Source organism: Kryptolebias marmoratus, linkage group LG22 (assembly GCF_001649575.2).
Source record: "Kryptolebias marmoratus isolate JLee-2015 linkage group LG22, ASM164957v2, whole genome shotgun sequence".
Classification (NCBI taxonomy): domain Eukaryota; kingdom Metazoa; phylum Chordata; class Actinopteri; order Cyprinodontiformes; family Rivulidae; genus Kryptolebias; species Kryptolebias marmoratus.
The window spans coordinates 15,433,567-15,451,791 of NC_051451.1; the positions used below are offsets into that span (position 1 = coordinate 15,433,567).

Sequence of the window (18,225 nt, forward strand, 5' to 3'; positions counted from 1 at the left end):
GCAGAAGTTTCAGTGAAAATAACATTGATGTGCAAAGAAAAGCCAGTTTCCAAGAAAACGTGAGGTGCACATGAGTGTCATTATAACCCCCACACTTTTTTCTGCTTCGAAGGCGGCTTTCCTCTTGGGATTTAAATAACTGTTGTGCACAGTTTAACATACATACATATGAAGTAGATGAAAGCAAGTCTAGAACAAGATTAAAAGGTACTTGAGCTCGTACCATAAGGCAGATTTCATAGCTTTTCTGTTATTTTTTTTAAATTTACCAGTAGAAATAAATTGAATTCATTCATTATACAGCTAAAACGATAACTAACAGTTAGTTATCTGATACCTGTTAAAAATAGAAGGTACTGGAGTCTTGCATAATACATTGGATATAACAACCAAGACTAAATCTAAAGTGAAATTTTAATTAGCTCTAATAAAATATCTTGATAAATTTGACTTTAAATATGTCATCCTAAAATAAATATGCCAGTTCAATCTTAAGTTTTCAAGGTAAATCACAAGAATGTGCTCCCGGTAGCTTTGAGTTGATTGTTTAGTACAAAGCAGTCTTTATGAGGGCACACTGCACTTCAGGCTGGGGCTCCATTTCGGTTGCCTAGATTTAGAGTTGAGCTGGCAGTTGGACCGGCACCAAGAGTTAGAGTCAAGGTGACAGTGGTGGAAGAACCTCAGGCCCCTCTGCCAGACTGTGCGCTCCACTCTGCGTCACGCCTTCACCAAAACATACTACAGCCCCCACCATACTCCTTCACTTTGTCTTTTTGTCTAGTTATCACACATCTTAAAGTGCAGTTTTTACATTTTAGTTTATTTTTTTCCCTCTTTGGTGATTTTTGTTTTTCTCCTGTACCTTTCAGTTTGTACTTCAGTTTGTATTCCTCATACTTAACAAGACACATTTCCTCTTTTCCTACCTTCCTGCTCTTGTCTCTGCTTCCTTGTTTAACTCTGTCTCCTCCAGGTTGATTCCTTCACCAACCAAGACAGGAATTCTGTCTTTGGTGTCCAGCCCTCTCTCCTGGGGCAGTGACCTGACAGCACTGCCCTCCTCTGAGAGCTCCTTGCTGCTGTAATTACCTCTGGCACCCATGCTCTGGGGTTTCGACACAGGTGACATGGTAGAGGGGTTGGATACATGGGGTTGAAAGGAGAAAACAGAAGTTTTTCCTGTGCAACCAACATGAGGATGTCAGAAATGCTGCTTATCTGACTCCTAATACAATAATTAGGACAGACAGCCTCCCTTGTTACTCTTTTAAAAAGACCACTTTGTTAACTTCTAAAACAACTCCTCTCACATGCACATAATACGTGTATATAAAATTGGCTTTAAAATGAAATCACTATAGGCTTTATTTTTCATAAACTGACTTATTGTTTTTCACAATGTGAAACAAAACAAAAGGGAGTACTTCAGAAGGCAGAAAAAAGCAGTTGTGACAGCACAAACTGGTTTAAGACCAAAGAAATAAACAAAAGAACAAAAAAGTGAATTGTTTAATTTACCATGTGTACTGAATGGAGAGCACTGCAGTGAACTACATCAAATCAGGCAGCATTTTCTTTCACCCCTATTGTTTATATTCTGGATTAACTAAGTAAAAACTGTGGATTTACTGTCTCAATAATTTTCTCTGTCTAAGCACTGTTTTGGCATTTCTTTGTTCTTTCTGAATGAGAGCTTACTGTGACCATCTACCACACACAGAGAAAAGTCAAGTATGTTTAAGAAGGGTAAATAAATGTGGAGGGGGGGAAAAAGAAAGATGGGGGTGGAAGGCTTCAGGCAGGGACATGAAGCAGAGGTGAAGGGCGAAGATGAGGGCTGTGTTATCTAAGACTGCAGTGCTGCATCATAAAAATAACAAATGAAGACTGTCATTGTTGTTCAGATCCAAGACAGAGGGGAAAAATATTTCATGTGTCAGATCCCTTCACCTTTAAATGGGCTGTTCTGAACAGGTCTGAGTTTGACAAAGTACAATGCTCTCTGTCCTCATGTCCAATGAAAGCTGCCACTGTCCTGGATTTTATGACACAGATCTGTCCTTTGTAATAAAAACAGGGCTGTTAGTTTACTCTGGAACAGTGAACCAGAGCTTTACTCTCGTAGAATTACTGAGCGGGCCAGAGGAGTTTGGTTGCCTGGTCCACATGTGTGCCAGGGTTGCTTTTGTAGGTTATCCAGTCCCTGTATAACCAAAGCAAGAGGTGTGATTGCATTCTCTGTACAAAGCTGAACTTGTTACTTGTGAGGATGCCTCTTGTCTTTGATCCTGTTTGTCATATTCTTAAACAGGAAATCAATGGTAGTTATGAAGGGAAGGGTGTCTGATTTAGGAACCTCAGGGTCTCATCTTTGGCTTTTCCAGATGATTTGGTTCTGTTGGCATCTTCAAGCCATGACCTTCAGCATGCACTGGAGCAATTCCTTGCAGAGTGTGAAGTAATCAAGAGAGGCAGTTTCTTTAGATCCAAGGACATGGTTCTCTACTAAAAAAAAGGTAAAATGCCATTTGAGTTGGGGAGGAGTCTCTTCCCTAAGCAGAGGAATTTAATTATTTCAGTGTCCTGTTCACAAGTGATGACAGGATCAAATAAGAGATGGACAAATGGGTGGGGACTTTGTCTTTAGTAATGAGAATGTTGCTCTGGTGTGTACTAGTCAAAATGGAGCTGAGCCAAAAAGCTTTCTTTTTACCAGTCCATCTGTGTTCCAGTCCTCACCCATGGTCGTGATATTTGTATCATGACTAAAATGAGTTTCTTCCATAGCGTGGCTGGGTTTAGCGTTAGAAGTACAAAAGTCTAAACTAAACTTAACTTGATTTAAAGTGGAGTCTTCAAATCAGTGAGTGCTATAATTTTGATCACATCTATCTGTCTTATGAAGTCTGTTTTACATCAAGTAGACTTGAATGATTGAAAAAACATTATATATTTTTAAACAAACCCAGTGAAGAAGAATTTGTGGTAAAATACTGACTCAGAACCATCTTATGTTACTGCTTCTGCTGCTCCAAAAGGTCATGTTTGAAAGTCAGATGACATGAAGCCTGATTAAACCTTAAACTCGATTTCCAGACATAAAAACAACTTTAGATTTAAATTTACAATGACGAAACCCCATTTTTTAGTTTTACAAAACCTGTTAAAATATACTCACAAAAAGAACTGAATTTTTATGTTTGAAATTTAATTTGTGGGAAGTCTGAGTATCCAGACAGACTAAAAATTAAAACAAAGAGTTCCAAATTTAAAACCCAAATTACTTTATTTTCTAATCTTACAGATGGGAAAGGTTACTGAAATTGAGCATAGTGTTTTGTACTTCAATCTCACCTGAAAATGTGCTACAAATGCCAGAAGATGACCTCCAAAAAAATTGACAACATTTAATGAATGTGATGTTTTCTTCCTAGAGTGCATCATTTAATGTTAAAAAGTTGCTACATAATTACATCAACCGAAAATGCTGGGTCGATGTGGGGCCTAATCAATGTTTGTGTATCAACAGATCAAGGATGCTTCATCTTGTGTATGTGATCTGTGCTCCCACGCATACATTCAGATCAGAGTAACCCCAGATTACTCAGATTTATTCCCACTATCAACACATCACACAGATGAGATGAGATCAATAAAAATAGATAAGACAGCTTCAACTCATTCTCAAGTTCAACAGATTCCCACTCTGCAGCCGATAGGGTTATGATTCGCATAATCCACTGGTTGTAGGTTCTGAATATAGAATCTTTTTTTTTTTTTTTTGCTTTTTTTGAGATGATGAGGCCAAACCTTCCAAATAAAACTGCTTTAAAGACAAAAAGGACCTTCAAATTGTCTTACCTTTATGGTTCTTGGCATCTCTGGATCCTCGGGGTAGAGGGGTGTACGGCAGTGGTCGATTCTCAAATCCTGGCTCATTGCATGGCTTACAGAAAGGAAACATAAGGAGGAATTAATATTTAGAAGGTATTGAGATTGACAAGTTTTAAATCAACTATAATCATACTTTTTAAGACACTGACTATATTGAGAACACTGTTGCTGTTTAAAGACATATTCTAATGATACATTTTGCATCTATGGTGATCATCTTCAAAAAGACCTGATTAGGACCCAATTCAATCAGCTATGACTTCCTATGGTGGTCTACATATGCATACATATGCATTTCAAAGGAAGCTGCAATGTGTGAAATTGCACATGCGTACCACAGACAGCTGCGGTCAATAGCTGTTCTGCACATGCACTGTACATCAACAACAGTAATAATGGTGGTTAGCAGAGTGCTGTTTGTGCTGCTCACCTATTCAACATGTAGCAGCAACCAAACCTCACTGTCTGTCCAAACAAACGTCCGTGTTTTGGGTGGAACTGTTTACATGCTCTGGACTGCATGCACATTTCATTGAAAGCTTGGCATCAGTGTTGCCAGATATTTTAGATATTTTATAAGATAGTTTTAGAGTCATGCCCCCCTCCTTTTCTGTGTACATTTACTACACACAACTAATCTTACAGCCTTCCCCCTTCGAGAAAGCGCACCTCACTCAGCACATATGATAGTTTGGGTCAAAATACGATAATTTTAAAACAACATTTCCTATCTAGCAACCCTGCTTGGCATGGAATCTACAGCAGATTCAATGAGCACAGCCATATTCCATGTAAACGTCTTTTTTCTTCTTGTTGATTCACGACAATAAACACTGAAAAAACACTGTTTCCAGAGATTGTTCTTGTGTAAACAGGGCTTTAAGTCAAAGTAGTTTGACAAATGGCAAGGCATTTCCAAATGTACTGTCTAAAGTCTCAACCCTGTTTAAATGATTATTTTATGTTCTACAGTTAAAACGTGAGGTAAATATGTGCATAGACTGCTGGCTGCACAAGTGGAATGAGATATTGATTGTTAACAAAGTCAAACAATCATCAAGCTAAACAAGCGGGAGAAATTTATGACATGAAAATAACAGTGGCCTCAGTCTTATTCTGCACCCACAAACAGGTCAAGAGTGTTTTTTGTTTTGTTTTTCTTTGGTGCACTTTCAAGGTCCAAAACATCCTCTTCCTTCCCGAAGCCTTTGAGCTAGTGGGAGCAGGCAGTTTATCGTGACACAGCGATATCTGATGCCTTTGCAGAAATACTTTCCTTTGCTGCAGGAAGGAATTCACTAGGCCTTTAATCATAGCAAGAGACTTAACTGACAAATACATATTAGAGATGGTTTGGCTCTGCATTTTTTTCGCCCCCACCTTTATTGTTGTTCCTCTGCATGCCCATGCATAACCTTGAAAAATGGAATGGTCTGCACTGTTAAATGGAACCATATTCTTCATGGGCGAAGAGAGCACTGTGAATTGAAAACGATCACTTAATGTGCTTTCAGATAGCATCTCTGAAAGGCATTAAGGTCTGGCCAGCATGTGTCTCATATTACAGCAAGGAGGGAAAAAATGGCAAAAATAAGCCTATTTTGAGGCCTTCCTACACATATGCTGGAGGACTGTGTGTTTGGAAGAAACAGTTTGGAAAAGGAATATTGTTTTGACAGCAGACCCGCTGCTCTCAGCCTCTGGAGTGGCTAAAATGTGATAAGTTACATCAAAGCTCACTCCCTCCATGTACTTGTATGGAATGAGTAATACAAGCAGCACAACAACAGAAAATAGGAACGTATAGTACTAAATAAGAACTGCCATGTCTAATAAGAGGGAAATGGGTGTTGTCAGTTTTACTCAGTTTAAACTGCAAATCTTGCAACTTCAGCAAGCCAATAACATCCTGCACCAAACTAATCATCAGTATCATATGACCTTAAATAAAGAAAACTAACTAATGTACACAATGAAGATGTGAATATTTTGGCAGTTACAACTAACAAAAGTGTCTGTAACACCTTTTTATCAGCTAAAGTGAGTATTAAAGATATAGACCAGTTAACTGTGTTACTACACCAATAGATAAACTGTCAAAAGTCAACGGTGCTAAGGCTGCTGAATGTATCAATCCGCCTGATCGGATCATCTAGTAAGAGTAAAGATTTACTCAACTCTTGGTGGACTGATACATTCAGCAGCCTTGGCAGCATCAACATGAAATGGTCATACGTACATTAGCGTAATAACATACAGTAGATATTATTCTGATGAGGAAACAGTCTTGCTTACCCCCAAAGGCCCTTCTTATCCCACTGCCTGACCAAAAACAATCTTCCTATTTGAAACATTACCAACAACACCAACTGATGTAAGATGAAAACTACTGCCTGCTTTTACACCATCGTTACACCGTTTCAGACCCACTCTTCACATCATGGCTCACCTCATTCAACGCCTATAGTTCTTGTCAGTTCTTGACCAGTTCAGCACAATCATTTTACCTTTCCATCACATTCGTCAACCAGCTTTTACGTCCCCCGATTCATTTGAGCTTCTTTTGCTCATCCGAAGTAAAAAAAAAAAAATCATTTTGATCAGAAAGAAAAAAAAACATACAGCAAATGAAAAGATCAATGTCTCTGCTTTAGGAGAACCAACTGGTGATTATTTCAATGCTCTGTAAAGCCCTCAAAGCTTTGGAACAAAATGAATAAATAAATAAATCTACTGTACATCTCATTATGTTCTCAGTTATCATATTTCTTTGATGTTTTTAAGGACTCTCTTCAATACTCCTTTTTCTGCACAATTTCTTCCTCTCTTTTTTTTGTCTCAGTTTCTTTAGTTGTGCCAAAACTGAACAGAGGGAGGTGCTGCTGTGTCGTCGATTTAAGACTCTCCCGGAGCCCCCTTTTTTCCTCTCTCACAGTCGCTCTGCTGTCCAGATTAGTCTGCTCATCAAGCTGAGCATTGTTTTAATTTGCTGGGCCTGGGGCATATGCTGAGTGTTCACATCATTATTGTCTCTGTGCAATGTGAGTTATCACCACAGCTTATGATAATGTGGCACAAATTTACAGGCTGGGGAGCACCATGGATTCTGTGATAATAAAGAGTGGACAGAGGGGAGTGGAAGGAGGTAGTGAGAAATGAGGAAAGCGTGTATGTGTGTGAATGCAAGAGAGAACGAGACGGAGAAAGAAAAAAAGGAGGTAGAGAGAGGAAGCTCTGTTGGATGTCATTATGAAAGATGATTCCCATACTGGATAATACATCACACTAGTCCTGTCTGTCTGCTCTTTTTTTCTGTGTTGTTATGCGAATAAATGCTGATAAACCCGGAGGCAATAGTGATTATTAGTTCCAACATATCACCACGAGAGAGGCGAGTGGAAGGAGAAAGACAGGGGAGGGGTGGAAAGAGAAGACAGGCAAAGCACAAAGAGAGCCACATGGAGCACACAACCACCTCCACGGTGGGGATCTTAAAAAATGTGCAACACACAAAAAAAAAACAGAGAGTCAGGGAAAACTGACATGCATCTAGATGTTTTTCAACTGCCGCAAAGTTCATAAAGTTCTGAAAAGTAAGCTGTCAATTAAAAGTCTTGATGAGGGTTGCATAACAGCACGTCATGGTGGCATATGGTGAAGATTTGACCAAAGTGCGATTGTGATGTTGACTGTCACATGAGAAGTACAGAAAGTAACAAGTTTACACTGTGTTTTACTCTCTGCTTTGTGAAGTCTCCCCTGGACCAGCTCATCCTGACACAGCTGGTTCCTGCCTTGCCTCACCTCACCCTCCCTCCTTAAGACTGACCAGCAATACAATCTAATTACAGCCGCGCTACAGAGGGAGACCAGTGTAAACACCAGCCCTTTTTATCTCCTTATACATCTGGACAAGTAGACAAAGTGCTAAAAGGAAATAAATGTGGCCTGACAGCCACATCAAAGAGTTCAGCCAGAGGCTTACTGCTACTTAGGGCACAGGAATGTTGTTGCTAAGCATCAGCTCGCAACCTATCAGGGTGCAAAGAGGGCCGTGTCCTGCCAAAGAGGGGGAAAAGAGGAAAAAAAAAGAAAAAGAAAAATGAAGAGCAGGAGGAAAGGGGGAGGGCGAGGAGGAGTCGGGGGCTGACATTGAGGGGAGGCTAGGGACTCAAGGAGATTTTTGTAGCTTAAAGCAATTGTTGGAAGAAACAATCCTTCTGTTTTGTTTTCTCTTGACACCATTTCTGCTTTTTGTGCTTGCAAAAGACATGTATAAAAATGTCTTTTGATATGTTTTCTCTTTGGGTCTATATCAAAATATTTCTTTTGTGTCTGTGCATGGAACTTTTTTCACATCTTGTCTCTATAAACTGGTGCTGCTTTCTGATCATGTTAGAGATCAGAGGAGACACAACTTGTGAACTATTTGAGTCAACATTTAATGCTAGCATGACACGCTTATTCCTTCGCTAAGAGAGTTTTTTTTTTCTTCTTTTCTGATTCATGTTTCAGACTTCTGAAGTTAGGGTTGCGAACAATAGAACATAAAAATAAACAGTGCAAAATAAATAAATAACACTAGTTTGGGGGTGTCTTGCTGCATGGAAGAAATAAAAAATATGCTCTAATTCATTTTCATAAAAATAGATTAATTGTTCTTTAATAAAAGCCTAGTAGCAATTTAAATTAAAATATTGTATTTTTAAATGTTTTATAACCAGAGAAAACATATTTTAGTTTGAGCAAAATTATGTAAATGCATATTTATGCAGCAATAGTTACAACTGGCTTGAGAAAATGTGCATTTGTAGCACCATGATGTAAACATTTAGCTTTAATTTTAAATATAATGTTAATGATTATGGTAAGAAAGGAATCTAATGAGTTTTAAATTGCTATTGTGCACATAAAAAAAGTGATAATTCTGTTTTCTTAAGCAGAAGGAAAAACATTTGCTATCACGGTGCTCGCACTTGTGAGCAGAACATTTTTTTTTTTTTTTTTGCTCAGCAGGAAGACTGCTGAGCGTGTGTTTAATGATTAACTAGTTCTACTCCAATGAGCATGCTCTGAGTAAATGTTTCATATGATCACTGATCACAAGAGCAACTGTTCTGATGTTTCGCTCAGGGCAAGAGGCACATGAAGTGAACCAGCAACAGCGAAAGACCTGCAGTTAGTTCTGCATGCAGCTGTGCAGCTGTGCAGCAGGCAGGGAAAGGTTGAGTGCTGCTAGACGTTAATCATCCATAGCGATGACTCATAGATGTAATAAGGCTGTGTTTGCTTTTAGGTTGAAATTTAAAAAGTCATTTGACCTTTCCTGCAAGTGTCTAACAGAGTAGGAGATTTAAAGCCTAGATTACAGGTATGTAGTACAATTAGCTGGAGGCTTTTTTTCTTATTTTAGTCAAGTTTGACCTTTCTCTTTGTACGAATTGTAAAACAACATAGAACAAAACACATAAATCTCTGTATATATTAGCAAAAACAAAGATTAAGTGTTATTCTAAAACTTCTACATGAAACTTAAGAGACTGTTTCAGATTTTCTTGAGCACGAACTCTCTTTAATCTACAATCCATGGAGAAAAGTAAGATGAGAACACTCTGATCTACCCAAACACACAAACGTCATAGTTTTGCCTTATTTAACTGCTGTGAAAATAAATATTTTCATCCTTTTTCTGGTGTACTGCAAACAACACACTCAAAACTACAGCAACTCAGGAGTGTGACATATCATGAGGCTTTCTGTTCCGATTAGGGGCTGTAGCTAACGTCAGGGCTGTTTTCTAGAGTATGGGATGTTAAATAATTGAAGAGTATGGGAGCGGGGCTGTCACGCCGGCTTGTCTAGAATGTTTCCTATGCAATTAGACGCCGGGAGACATTTGAAGAGGACCCACAAAAAGAGCCACAAAAAAGTGACATGTGAACTTAAAGGAAATTAGCTCTTCACACAAGTGAAATGTGAAGGTTACTTAGGAATGCTTAACTCAGACTGTGGCTGTGTGAAGTGTGTGTTTGACTCAGCCCCGCTACGAAGACTGCGATTTTCTTTACTTTGAGCTGGCTTCAGTCAGTAAGATCACAGAGGGAATGAAAACTAATTTTGACTCAAGGCACACTGAGAAAAAAAAAACAAAAAAACTGGAGATGTGTCGAAATAATGAGATCTCTTGATGTTTTCTGGGAAGATATGGGATGATGCAGACAGATGCGCAACTCACATCTTCACCCAAGGACACAGACACACAAACAGCCGTTGAACACTTAACCGCAACTTCAAAACACACAAATTTGCATGTGTGCGCCAACTCACGTTAGAAAGCCCACACACATCCTCTCACATTATTTGAGCGCATGAAAGAGTGAAGCGCATGTACCTAAATGTTCACTTGAATTCAAGAATAAACACAAACTGATTGGTTGATTGGTACAGATGTCAAACAAATCGAAATACTCTGACCGTAATTGAAAGTAAAATGATGGTAGTGCGAGTTTTAAACTTTTTTTTTCCATTTTATTTTACATCTTTTTGTATCACTTAAAAACAATTTTGTTGTATCTTGATGCAGCATATACTTTAGACTAAAAGGAAACAGTGCAAACATGCATAATAACAACTACATTACTGAAGTTTAGATTCCTGTTTATTAATGTATTTGGTGACCTGTATATATGGAAGATTAGTATGCTCCACATCCATCTTTGCTTGCCTCCAATCCCTGACAACCTTTCAAAGAAGTTTCTCACATCTCTACGCAGCAGTGATAACGCTGTCATCTTCCACACCTATCATAAGTCACAGGGAAACGACCCAGATCCTCTTTCGTCAGACAGAAGCCTCTGCGGGCCTGTAAGCTGTATCATTACACCATGTCATCTTTATGGCAAGGAGCAAAGCCGGGCTCTCTAATTACACTCTGCTTACTCCATTTACCCAGACAAGGACAGAACAGCAGGCAAACAAAGCATTAAAAATGAAGTGATTCCCCCCGCTCTATAGATGCCCGTGTTGTTCTGCTGGTGGCTCATGTTGTCCCCTGGTTGTTGTTGTTGTTTCTGAAAAAGCTGTGGAGGAGTGATAGCAGAGGGCACACGCCACGGTCTCTCTCTTCCTCTCCTCCCCTTCTTGACTTTCCCACCTCCTCCTCTCTTCAAGCCTTCCCTCAAAAGGACTTATGAAGGTGAGTGCCTGTGTGACAGGCCAGGAATAAAAGAGACAAACCAGGGATAAAAATTAAATAAAAAGTAGCTGTCTTAAACAGTAATTGCACTCCTTTGCTGAGCATGCTTTCAGATATATAAAGCTGATTTACTGTCGGTGTTGCTGCCACAAATCAGAGGGCCCTCTGAGAAACACTCATGCTATGAAATTGTTTAATCTCATCAAGTTCTGCTTTCACAGCAGGCCATAAATCACATAGTCTTTGTTATCATAGACCTCCATGAGCGCCTGTGAGGCAGGCAATGGATCGTGGGTATATATAATCTTGACTGCACAAACAGCGGGGTCTGTGCAGCCTGAAATACTTTCATATTAGCCACGGTGCAGCTGGCGGAACACAAGCGCCCTGATGGATATCTCATTTCCTGCACTCCGCATCTATTCCAAGCAAATTATTACTGCATAAATTTCTTGTCAACAGAAACGGCCAATTAATTAAGTTAAAATGCACTCATGATCACATCTACACACTACACAGGAGAGCCGGGGTAATTTTTCACTAAGCGGATTTACCGCAGGGGTCACCGTAATGAATGATTTTAGACTTTGTCATAAAGTCGCAGACAAGCCAATATCTACACGGGAGCTGCGGTACGAAGTAAACCCATGACATATTTGCATAAAGTATATTTATGTGAAAATGCTGGAGGACGACAGGCGGGGCGAGGAAATAAAGTTTACAACTCCAAAACAAAATGTCCGCCAACCTCTGCCTCTCCAACATTTTATCAAAGATGACCACAGAGGATTGGATAGAGATTACGGAAGCACCTTTGCCATTTAAGATACAAACTTTACACATTTAAGAGAGCTTGCAATCTGGATGAATTATTCATAATGTATGTGGGGAGGTGGGGGTAAGAGCTTGTGGGGGTGGGAGGTTGGCGGTTGTTTATTCAGCTTGGGCCGTTTATCAGACAGTGAGGATCCCACGGCGGGGATGAGCTCTGAGATTTATCTGTGCTCGGGCTCCAAAGCAGATAAATCAAGGGGTGTAATCATGCTCTGAGTGGCCCAGCTGTGACCCCGTAGTGAACTAATGACACAGGGATATCTAAGCCCCTTTTCCTGTTTCTGGGTTAGGCCCTTAGGTTAGCACCCTTGTCAGACACAAAGCTAAAGAAAGACAAGGCTTGGCGGAAAAACCAAGGGGAAACTTGAGGTCCTTCGTGTCCCTTTGTCCTGTTTATACAACACCACGAGCAGGATTGTTCACCGTCTACTAAAAATATCAGAGTTGTATGAAAAATAGCAGCAGAAGGCTACTGTACAACAATGTTAGTTCAAACAATAGCGATGGCTATCGATTGCATGTGCATACATAGCAAGTTCACAAACCATCCATGTAAAAGATACTGCCGTTTGGTTGAGAAAGTCTCCCGTTCCTTCCCAAAGCTAACGCTTTCTCCTGGACTGAGCCCGCTCTGATTTATCATGTCTTTTTGCTAGCAGGCTGTCCGCTGATTAAGCCAGTGGAACTTTGTTTCACTCTCCGCTCTCTTTAATCTGTCTCTCAGCGAGATAAATTAGCCAGTGCCGTGCCAGCTCCCGCTCCCTGTACCTCCCTCTCCCTCCGTCTCTTCCTCTCCCTCTGCTTTTCTCTCTGTTTATCTTTTCTGTCTGTCACACATTGAGAAGAGAGCAGACACATCTGCTCCTGCGCTGCAGCGGAAGATAGGACTGGGCGACATCCCTGGTCAGATTTAGCTAAGAGTGTCTGTGAGTGAGAATGAGAGGATGAGTGTGTTTTTCCTGTCTTTTTCTCCCCTTGACAACATTCTGTCAAACAGTCCCCCTTCTCCTTGGCTGGGCTTATGCTCTTTTGTTGTTAACTAATAAATCAGAAAGTATTTATGATCTGTTGTCCCTATTCTTAGCCCTTTTTAATGGCGGCACGTTTGTGAGTGAATTAAAGCAGGATTTTATTCACTAGGCTGTGGGCCAAAGTGAGGCCTGTGTGCCGCTGCCTGTGAATGTTTTCCCTTCTCCACTCTTGCCTGGGTGGTAAATCATACTCATTGTCAGGCAGCGCTAAGTTAGTGTACGTCATTAGGGAGAGCAGGAAACACTGGGCATAATTCTGTCCGTCACTTTAATTTATTGTATTGGTAGCTTTGTAATCTCCGCCCCATAAATTTGGGGGTCTGACAGACAGGAATTTGGTCTTAAAGGAAACGTTCATCAAGACTTTGGACGGCAAAGGACTTTTTTTCCCCTTTCCTCTGAGTTTTAGGTTCTCATATGAATGAAATAAAACCTTTGAGTCTGAAGGGCTGGGTTGCTGCTTTTCCTTCAGCCATTTTCAATTACAGACATATTATTTTATAACATTGTAATTTAGATAAAAAAAATACTAAGAAACAGAAGAAAAAGTTTGACAAAAATGAAAAAAGGAAAGAAAGAAAAACAGATAGGAGGAAAAAAAGAAGTTCGAGGACACAACCTTGCACAGAGATTTTATTTCAGGTAAAATATAAGGCCTAATATAAATATAGGGCCTAGCACAAGGGCACTGCTGTGGCATCTGCTTTGCAGATAGTGCATTTGGCTTCCATTTCATGCCAGTAAATATAAATCAGGCGAGGCATCTCAATGCTAGGCCTGACTTCTAGAGTCCAACAAATCTTTAACATGAGATTAGGGCCTCAGTGGAGTCATCAATCTCTGGGTGATGGATGAAAATATCAGAGCACTCTATGGGCAATATGGTTTCACTGAGTCAGGACTGATGTGTACTAGAATGTGCAAAAATGCCATGTGTAATGGTCTAACAAGTCATTATTCACATAAACTGTGAATTACATTCTACAGTAAGGGAAAGTAGATGGCTACAAAGAAGAAGAGTCTACTAAAAACTGTCAGTTAATTAAAAGGCCAGCATTCCTTGAAGGAATGCATATCGCCTGACGCCTTTCATGCCAGAGTTTTAAACTAAGATTATCTTATATTGAGAAATAAGAATTGTAGCCACTTTTGTCAAACCTTGAAAATAACATTAAGGAAGGTGAGGGGATGACTCTCAGCTACTAAGATGCAAAATATTAGCTCAATATCTGTACAACTGGCTTAGTCATAGTCAGTTTTGTGTTTGCTATGGTTCCTTAGCTGTGGTGACCAACTTGACTTCAAAAGGTAACCAGTTGTAAACATGTATCCAAAGTATTTAATGATTTCTTTCTGAGTGTTTCATTAGAATCTGCCCACTGGTTTATATTTTGCTAATGCTTCAGATAAATGAACACACACACAGACATGGGCAATAGTATTCTGGCTATGCAGTCAGATGTTTATTACTAATTAACAATAAATAGCAACAGAAAAATATTGCAGTTTCTAATATAAGAATACTTACCATCCTTTACTTTACATAGATTTTTTTATGTGTATTTTTATTTAATTGCAGTAAATTTTAACAGTGGTAGCTGCTGTGTGTCGACAACAAAGTATAAAGACAAAAGCAAAGCTGCCAATCACCCCATAAAACGTGTACATATTCTAAAGCGCAGGTCTTCTCAGTGAATTTAACCTATTAAAGGCGATGTGTGATTTACAATATGCTCCCTCGGTGGATAAAAATGTGCGTAGCATAAAAGGGAACACAGTCTATGAAGACCTAAGAATGAACCACATTTCCCTTCAGCCTTTTCAGTACACCACATTTACATATCAAGCCACTAGTCTGAAATGTAAACACATTCCATCGGATGTCACCATCGCACCAATGAAAGCCATTTTATTCTGCTTATAGCTCACACACACTGTGTAGCATAAGACAAAGGCAACACGGCCTGAAAGAGACATCTCATGTCATCACCCAAGAGAGATAATGGAATTGTTATACACCCTTGATCACAGACACTCTCACGGCATCTTGCTCTGTTTTTCACTCATTCTTTGTCTTAATGCTCTCAAAGTCTCTCTATCGCACAGAGACACAGCACACAAGTAAAAAAATTCCAGCACACTTCAGTGCGATAGCTCCTCTTCTCTTTCAGGGTTTCATCTCAATAGCTTTTTTATCTGAGCACTTCAATTTGCAAGCCTAGCTTGAAGGCAGCTCCTCCTGATATGTTAATTGCAGGGTACTTAAGCGCTAAAAGATTAACATAAAACCCTTTGGAAACAAGCTAATAGTTTATGATAATTTGTGCATGGCCTTTGTCTGTCTATCATTACATTGCCTCTAGCTGTAATTTTATCAAGGGGTTGTAAAATATCATTGAAACAAGTTCACTCGGATAATTAATAGCAGAAACTGTTTTATTCAATTGAGCCACCCTGGCTCCGTTAACAATATGGCAACTAAGCTATAATTAAAGTATTTTATTTTATTAACCTATTCATAACGTTGTGCAAATGATGACACAGAAAGACATTTTTTTCTTGCTTAAGCACTTTCACTAGGGCAATTACAGAAGCCAGGGTCGGCTCCTCTGTTAGCTGAGCTGATTGAAGCTTTTCAATTATCAAGAAGAGGGTGCAGTAGAGCTGACAAATAGAAGTGTGTGCTGTTCTTCTGGAATGGGAAGCTTCTTCTTCTTTAACACACTTGAGTACCTACATGTTCAAAGACTGAAATGTTGTAGTTAGAGGCCTATAAAAACATTTGGACAAGAAGGATGCTATTTTGAAATTATATATATATCACATTCATTTAGGCTCAAAACTTAAGGGATTGTGATATTTTTATTGCAAGAACACCTGCACAGTGTGCGTTCACTGTACCTGTGAATTTATATGCCAGTATAATAGACACACTAGCCCCTCACTGAAGTCCTTGTAAGTGCACACACACACACACACACACACACACACACACACACACACACATACATTTCCTTTTTTTTCAGACAAACCGCCCCTCTCATGAATAATACAAAAACTCCTTTCACCAAACAGCTCAAATAGCTATTCATTCATCTGCATACCTGCAGCCTTGCAAAATGATTGGCCCACCATTACCACTGAAAAAAGAAAAAAAAAAAAAAAGAAAAAGAAAGAAATGTTCCCCAAACAATTTGCCTCAAAATGAGACAGGAATGATTCTGTTCTTTTCAGCGGCAGACAGGCCCCTGTGCATAATGATGTTAGCGTAATGGGGTGACAGATAGACTGGGAGACCATGACATTAGCATGAGAAACGCACCAGTGAGCAACCGCTCAACTGTGGTCTCAGAGGGCCCTCAGACATACACCCTGAACATCGTTTGTCTCACAGCTCTACGAGCCTGACAAATGAAGACATGCCACGTTTTATGTCAAGCAATATACCATTCCACTTAGAAAACACATGACTTAATGACAGAGGGAAACCAGTCTCTGCATTATACAGACCTACTGAATCTTGTCTTATTTGCGATGAATAACCTCTTTGAAGATTGGACTCAGGAAAGCAGAGACAAAATCTGCACACTTTAATATGTAACAACAACATTTTACAATGAAACTAGTAAAATAAAAGTTAAACTAATAAAATAATGAGAAGAAACAACCAATTCAATGTATTATTAAATGTTACATATTGTATACCCCTAACTAAACTGATTTGCTCAGTTAAGAGTTGACCTACAGTTAAAGCTAGTTTGAAGTTTTTTAAACCTAAACCTCCACACAAAGCCAGATTTGATATTTAAATTATTTTATATTTATCACTATAAACTGTTTAAACTCATTATGAAAAAAATATCAATAACATTTTATAGCTTTTTTTCACATTGGAAAAGTTTGATGACTCATGCACCAAAAGGCATGTATTATTTCTGTGTCCAGTAAAATTTTGTCACTTCAATTTTTGCAAAGCTAATGCAGATAGATACAGGATATTTGATCATACCAGTTGAGTTGACCAATCAGTGCAAAGTGATGTTCTCTGCAGATAGATTGCATCCAAAGTTTCACTTTTCCTTAAAATACTAAAATAGCTCAAACAGACATTCAATGAGAAATTAAATAATTGCTTGCAGGAATTTGCATTTTTATCAGTCAAAAATTATCAATCCTAATTTTAGCAAGTAAAGTTATGATTAAATTTATGGTTGAAAAAAATGAAAAGAAAGACTGGAGACTGAGTCAAAGATAATCCATTTCTTCAGTTTTCTCCTAAATGGTTTTGACCACTTCATCTGTCTGCCAGAGTTTAAGGTCAACAGCATCTTTCTGAAAATATTTTCAGGCTAAGGGAATATAATCATGTGTTTATAAGAGGTGATAAGCAGCATGTGACACACTGTCAAAGTTTAAATGCTGCAGACATGAGCCACAGCCTAAAAATGGTCGAGTTATGACAGCCCGGCCGTCCGCAGCACGACACTGTAGAAGGGTGAATACCTCCTGTAAACATTTATCTTCCCTGCGAGAGTGTGTCTGTGTGCGGTGCGGCTTGGCGACAGGAGCTTCTCTGAGGCTTTATCTGCGGCATGACAAGACAACCTGTAATATATGAGCATCTGGTGCTCCTCTTCAAACACAGCCTTATCTCACGCCAAACATTCCCTGAGGCCAGCGCCGAACGAGAGTGGCCCAGACCAGACAAGACCTCACACCTTCTCTCCGCATCCCACCCAACCTGTGAGCGGAGCATTGGGCGGACAGGCTGGGAATGGCCTGTCAAAGTGCATGTGGGTGTTTACAGTGCACGTTCAATGAGTGCATCTCGGACAGCTGAGAGAAACAGTGCGACATTACATTGATGGAACTCATCTGCTCTGCGTTTTTCTTCCATCTCACTAATCGAGCTGAGGGTTAATGGTGCTGCACTTAACACAAACAGATACAATCTGTCTTCGTCCACTGATGTAAACATATCTGTTGGGACTACAACTAAACACCCATCACTCATATGTCTATTTAGGGTAATTATTTTTACATCAATCCGAAGATAAATTGTCAAGGTTGTTATATATCTTAGAGAGGCCTAAATGTGCTATGCACATGTTGTTACCTCTCAATGTGACTTAGAGGTATTCATAAGCTGCTGTAATATCACTAAAAAAGTTGCTCATGAATAATATGTTGCATGAAAACAAATCTACTAATATGATGCAAATATTATGTACAGTAAAGCCCACTGCCTTAGCTTTTTAGCCAATATCA

General features: G+C 39.4%; 1 protein-coding gene across 5 annotated transcripts in view; it reads right to left on the reverse strand.

Annotated features, from left to right (window-relative positions):
* Positions 1-18,225, reverse strand: part of lrmda (leucine rich melanocyte differentiation associated) — a 198,823-nt gene that overhangs the window by 18,886 nt on the left and 161,712 nt on the right. For all 5 annotated transcript variants that reach the window (XM_017427092.3, XM_017427106.3, XM_025009487.2 and 2 more), the window contains one exon: positions 3,865-3,949. In XM_017427092.3, the coding sequence (XP_017282581.1) occupies positions 3,865-3,949 (85 nt within the window). The remainder of the gene's footprint in view (positions 1-3,864; positions 3,950-18,225) is intronic.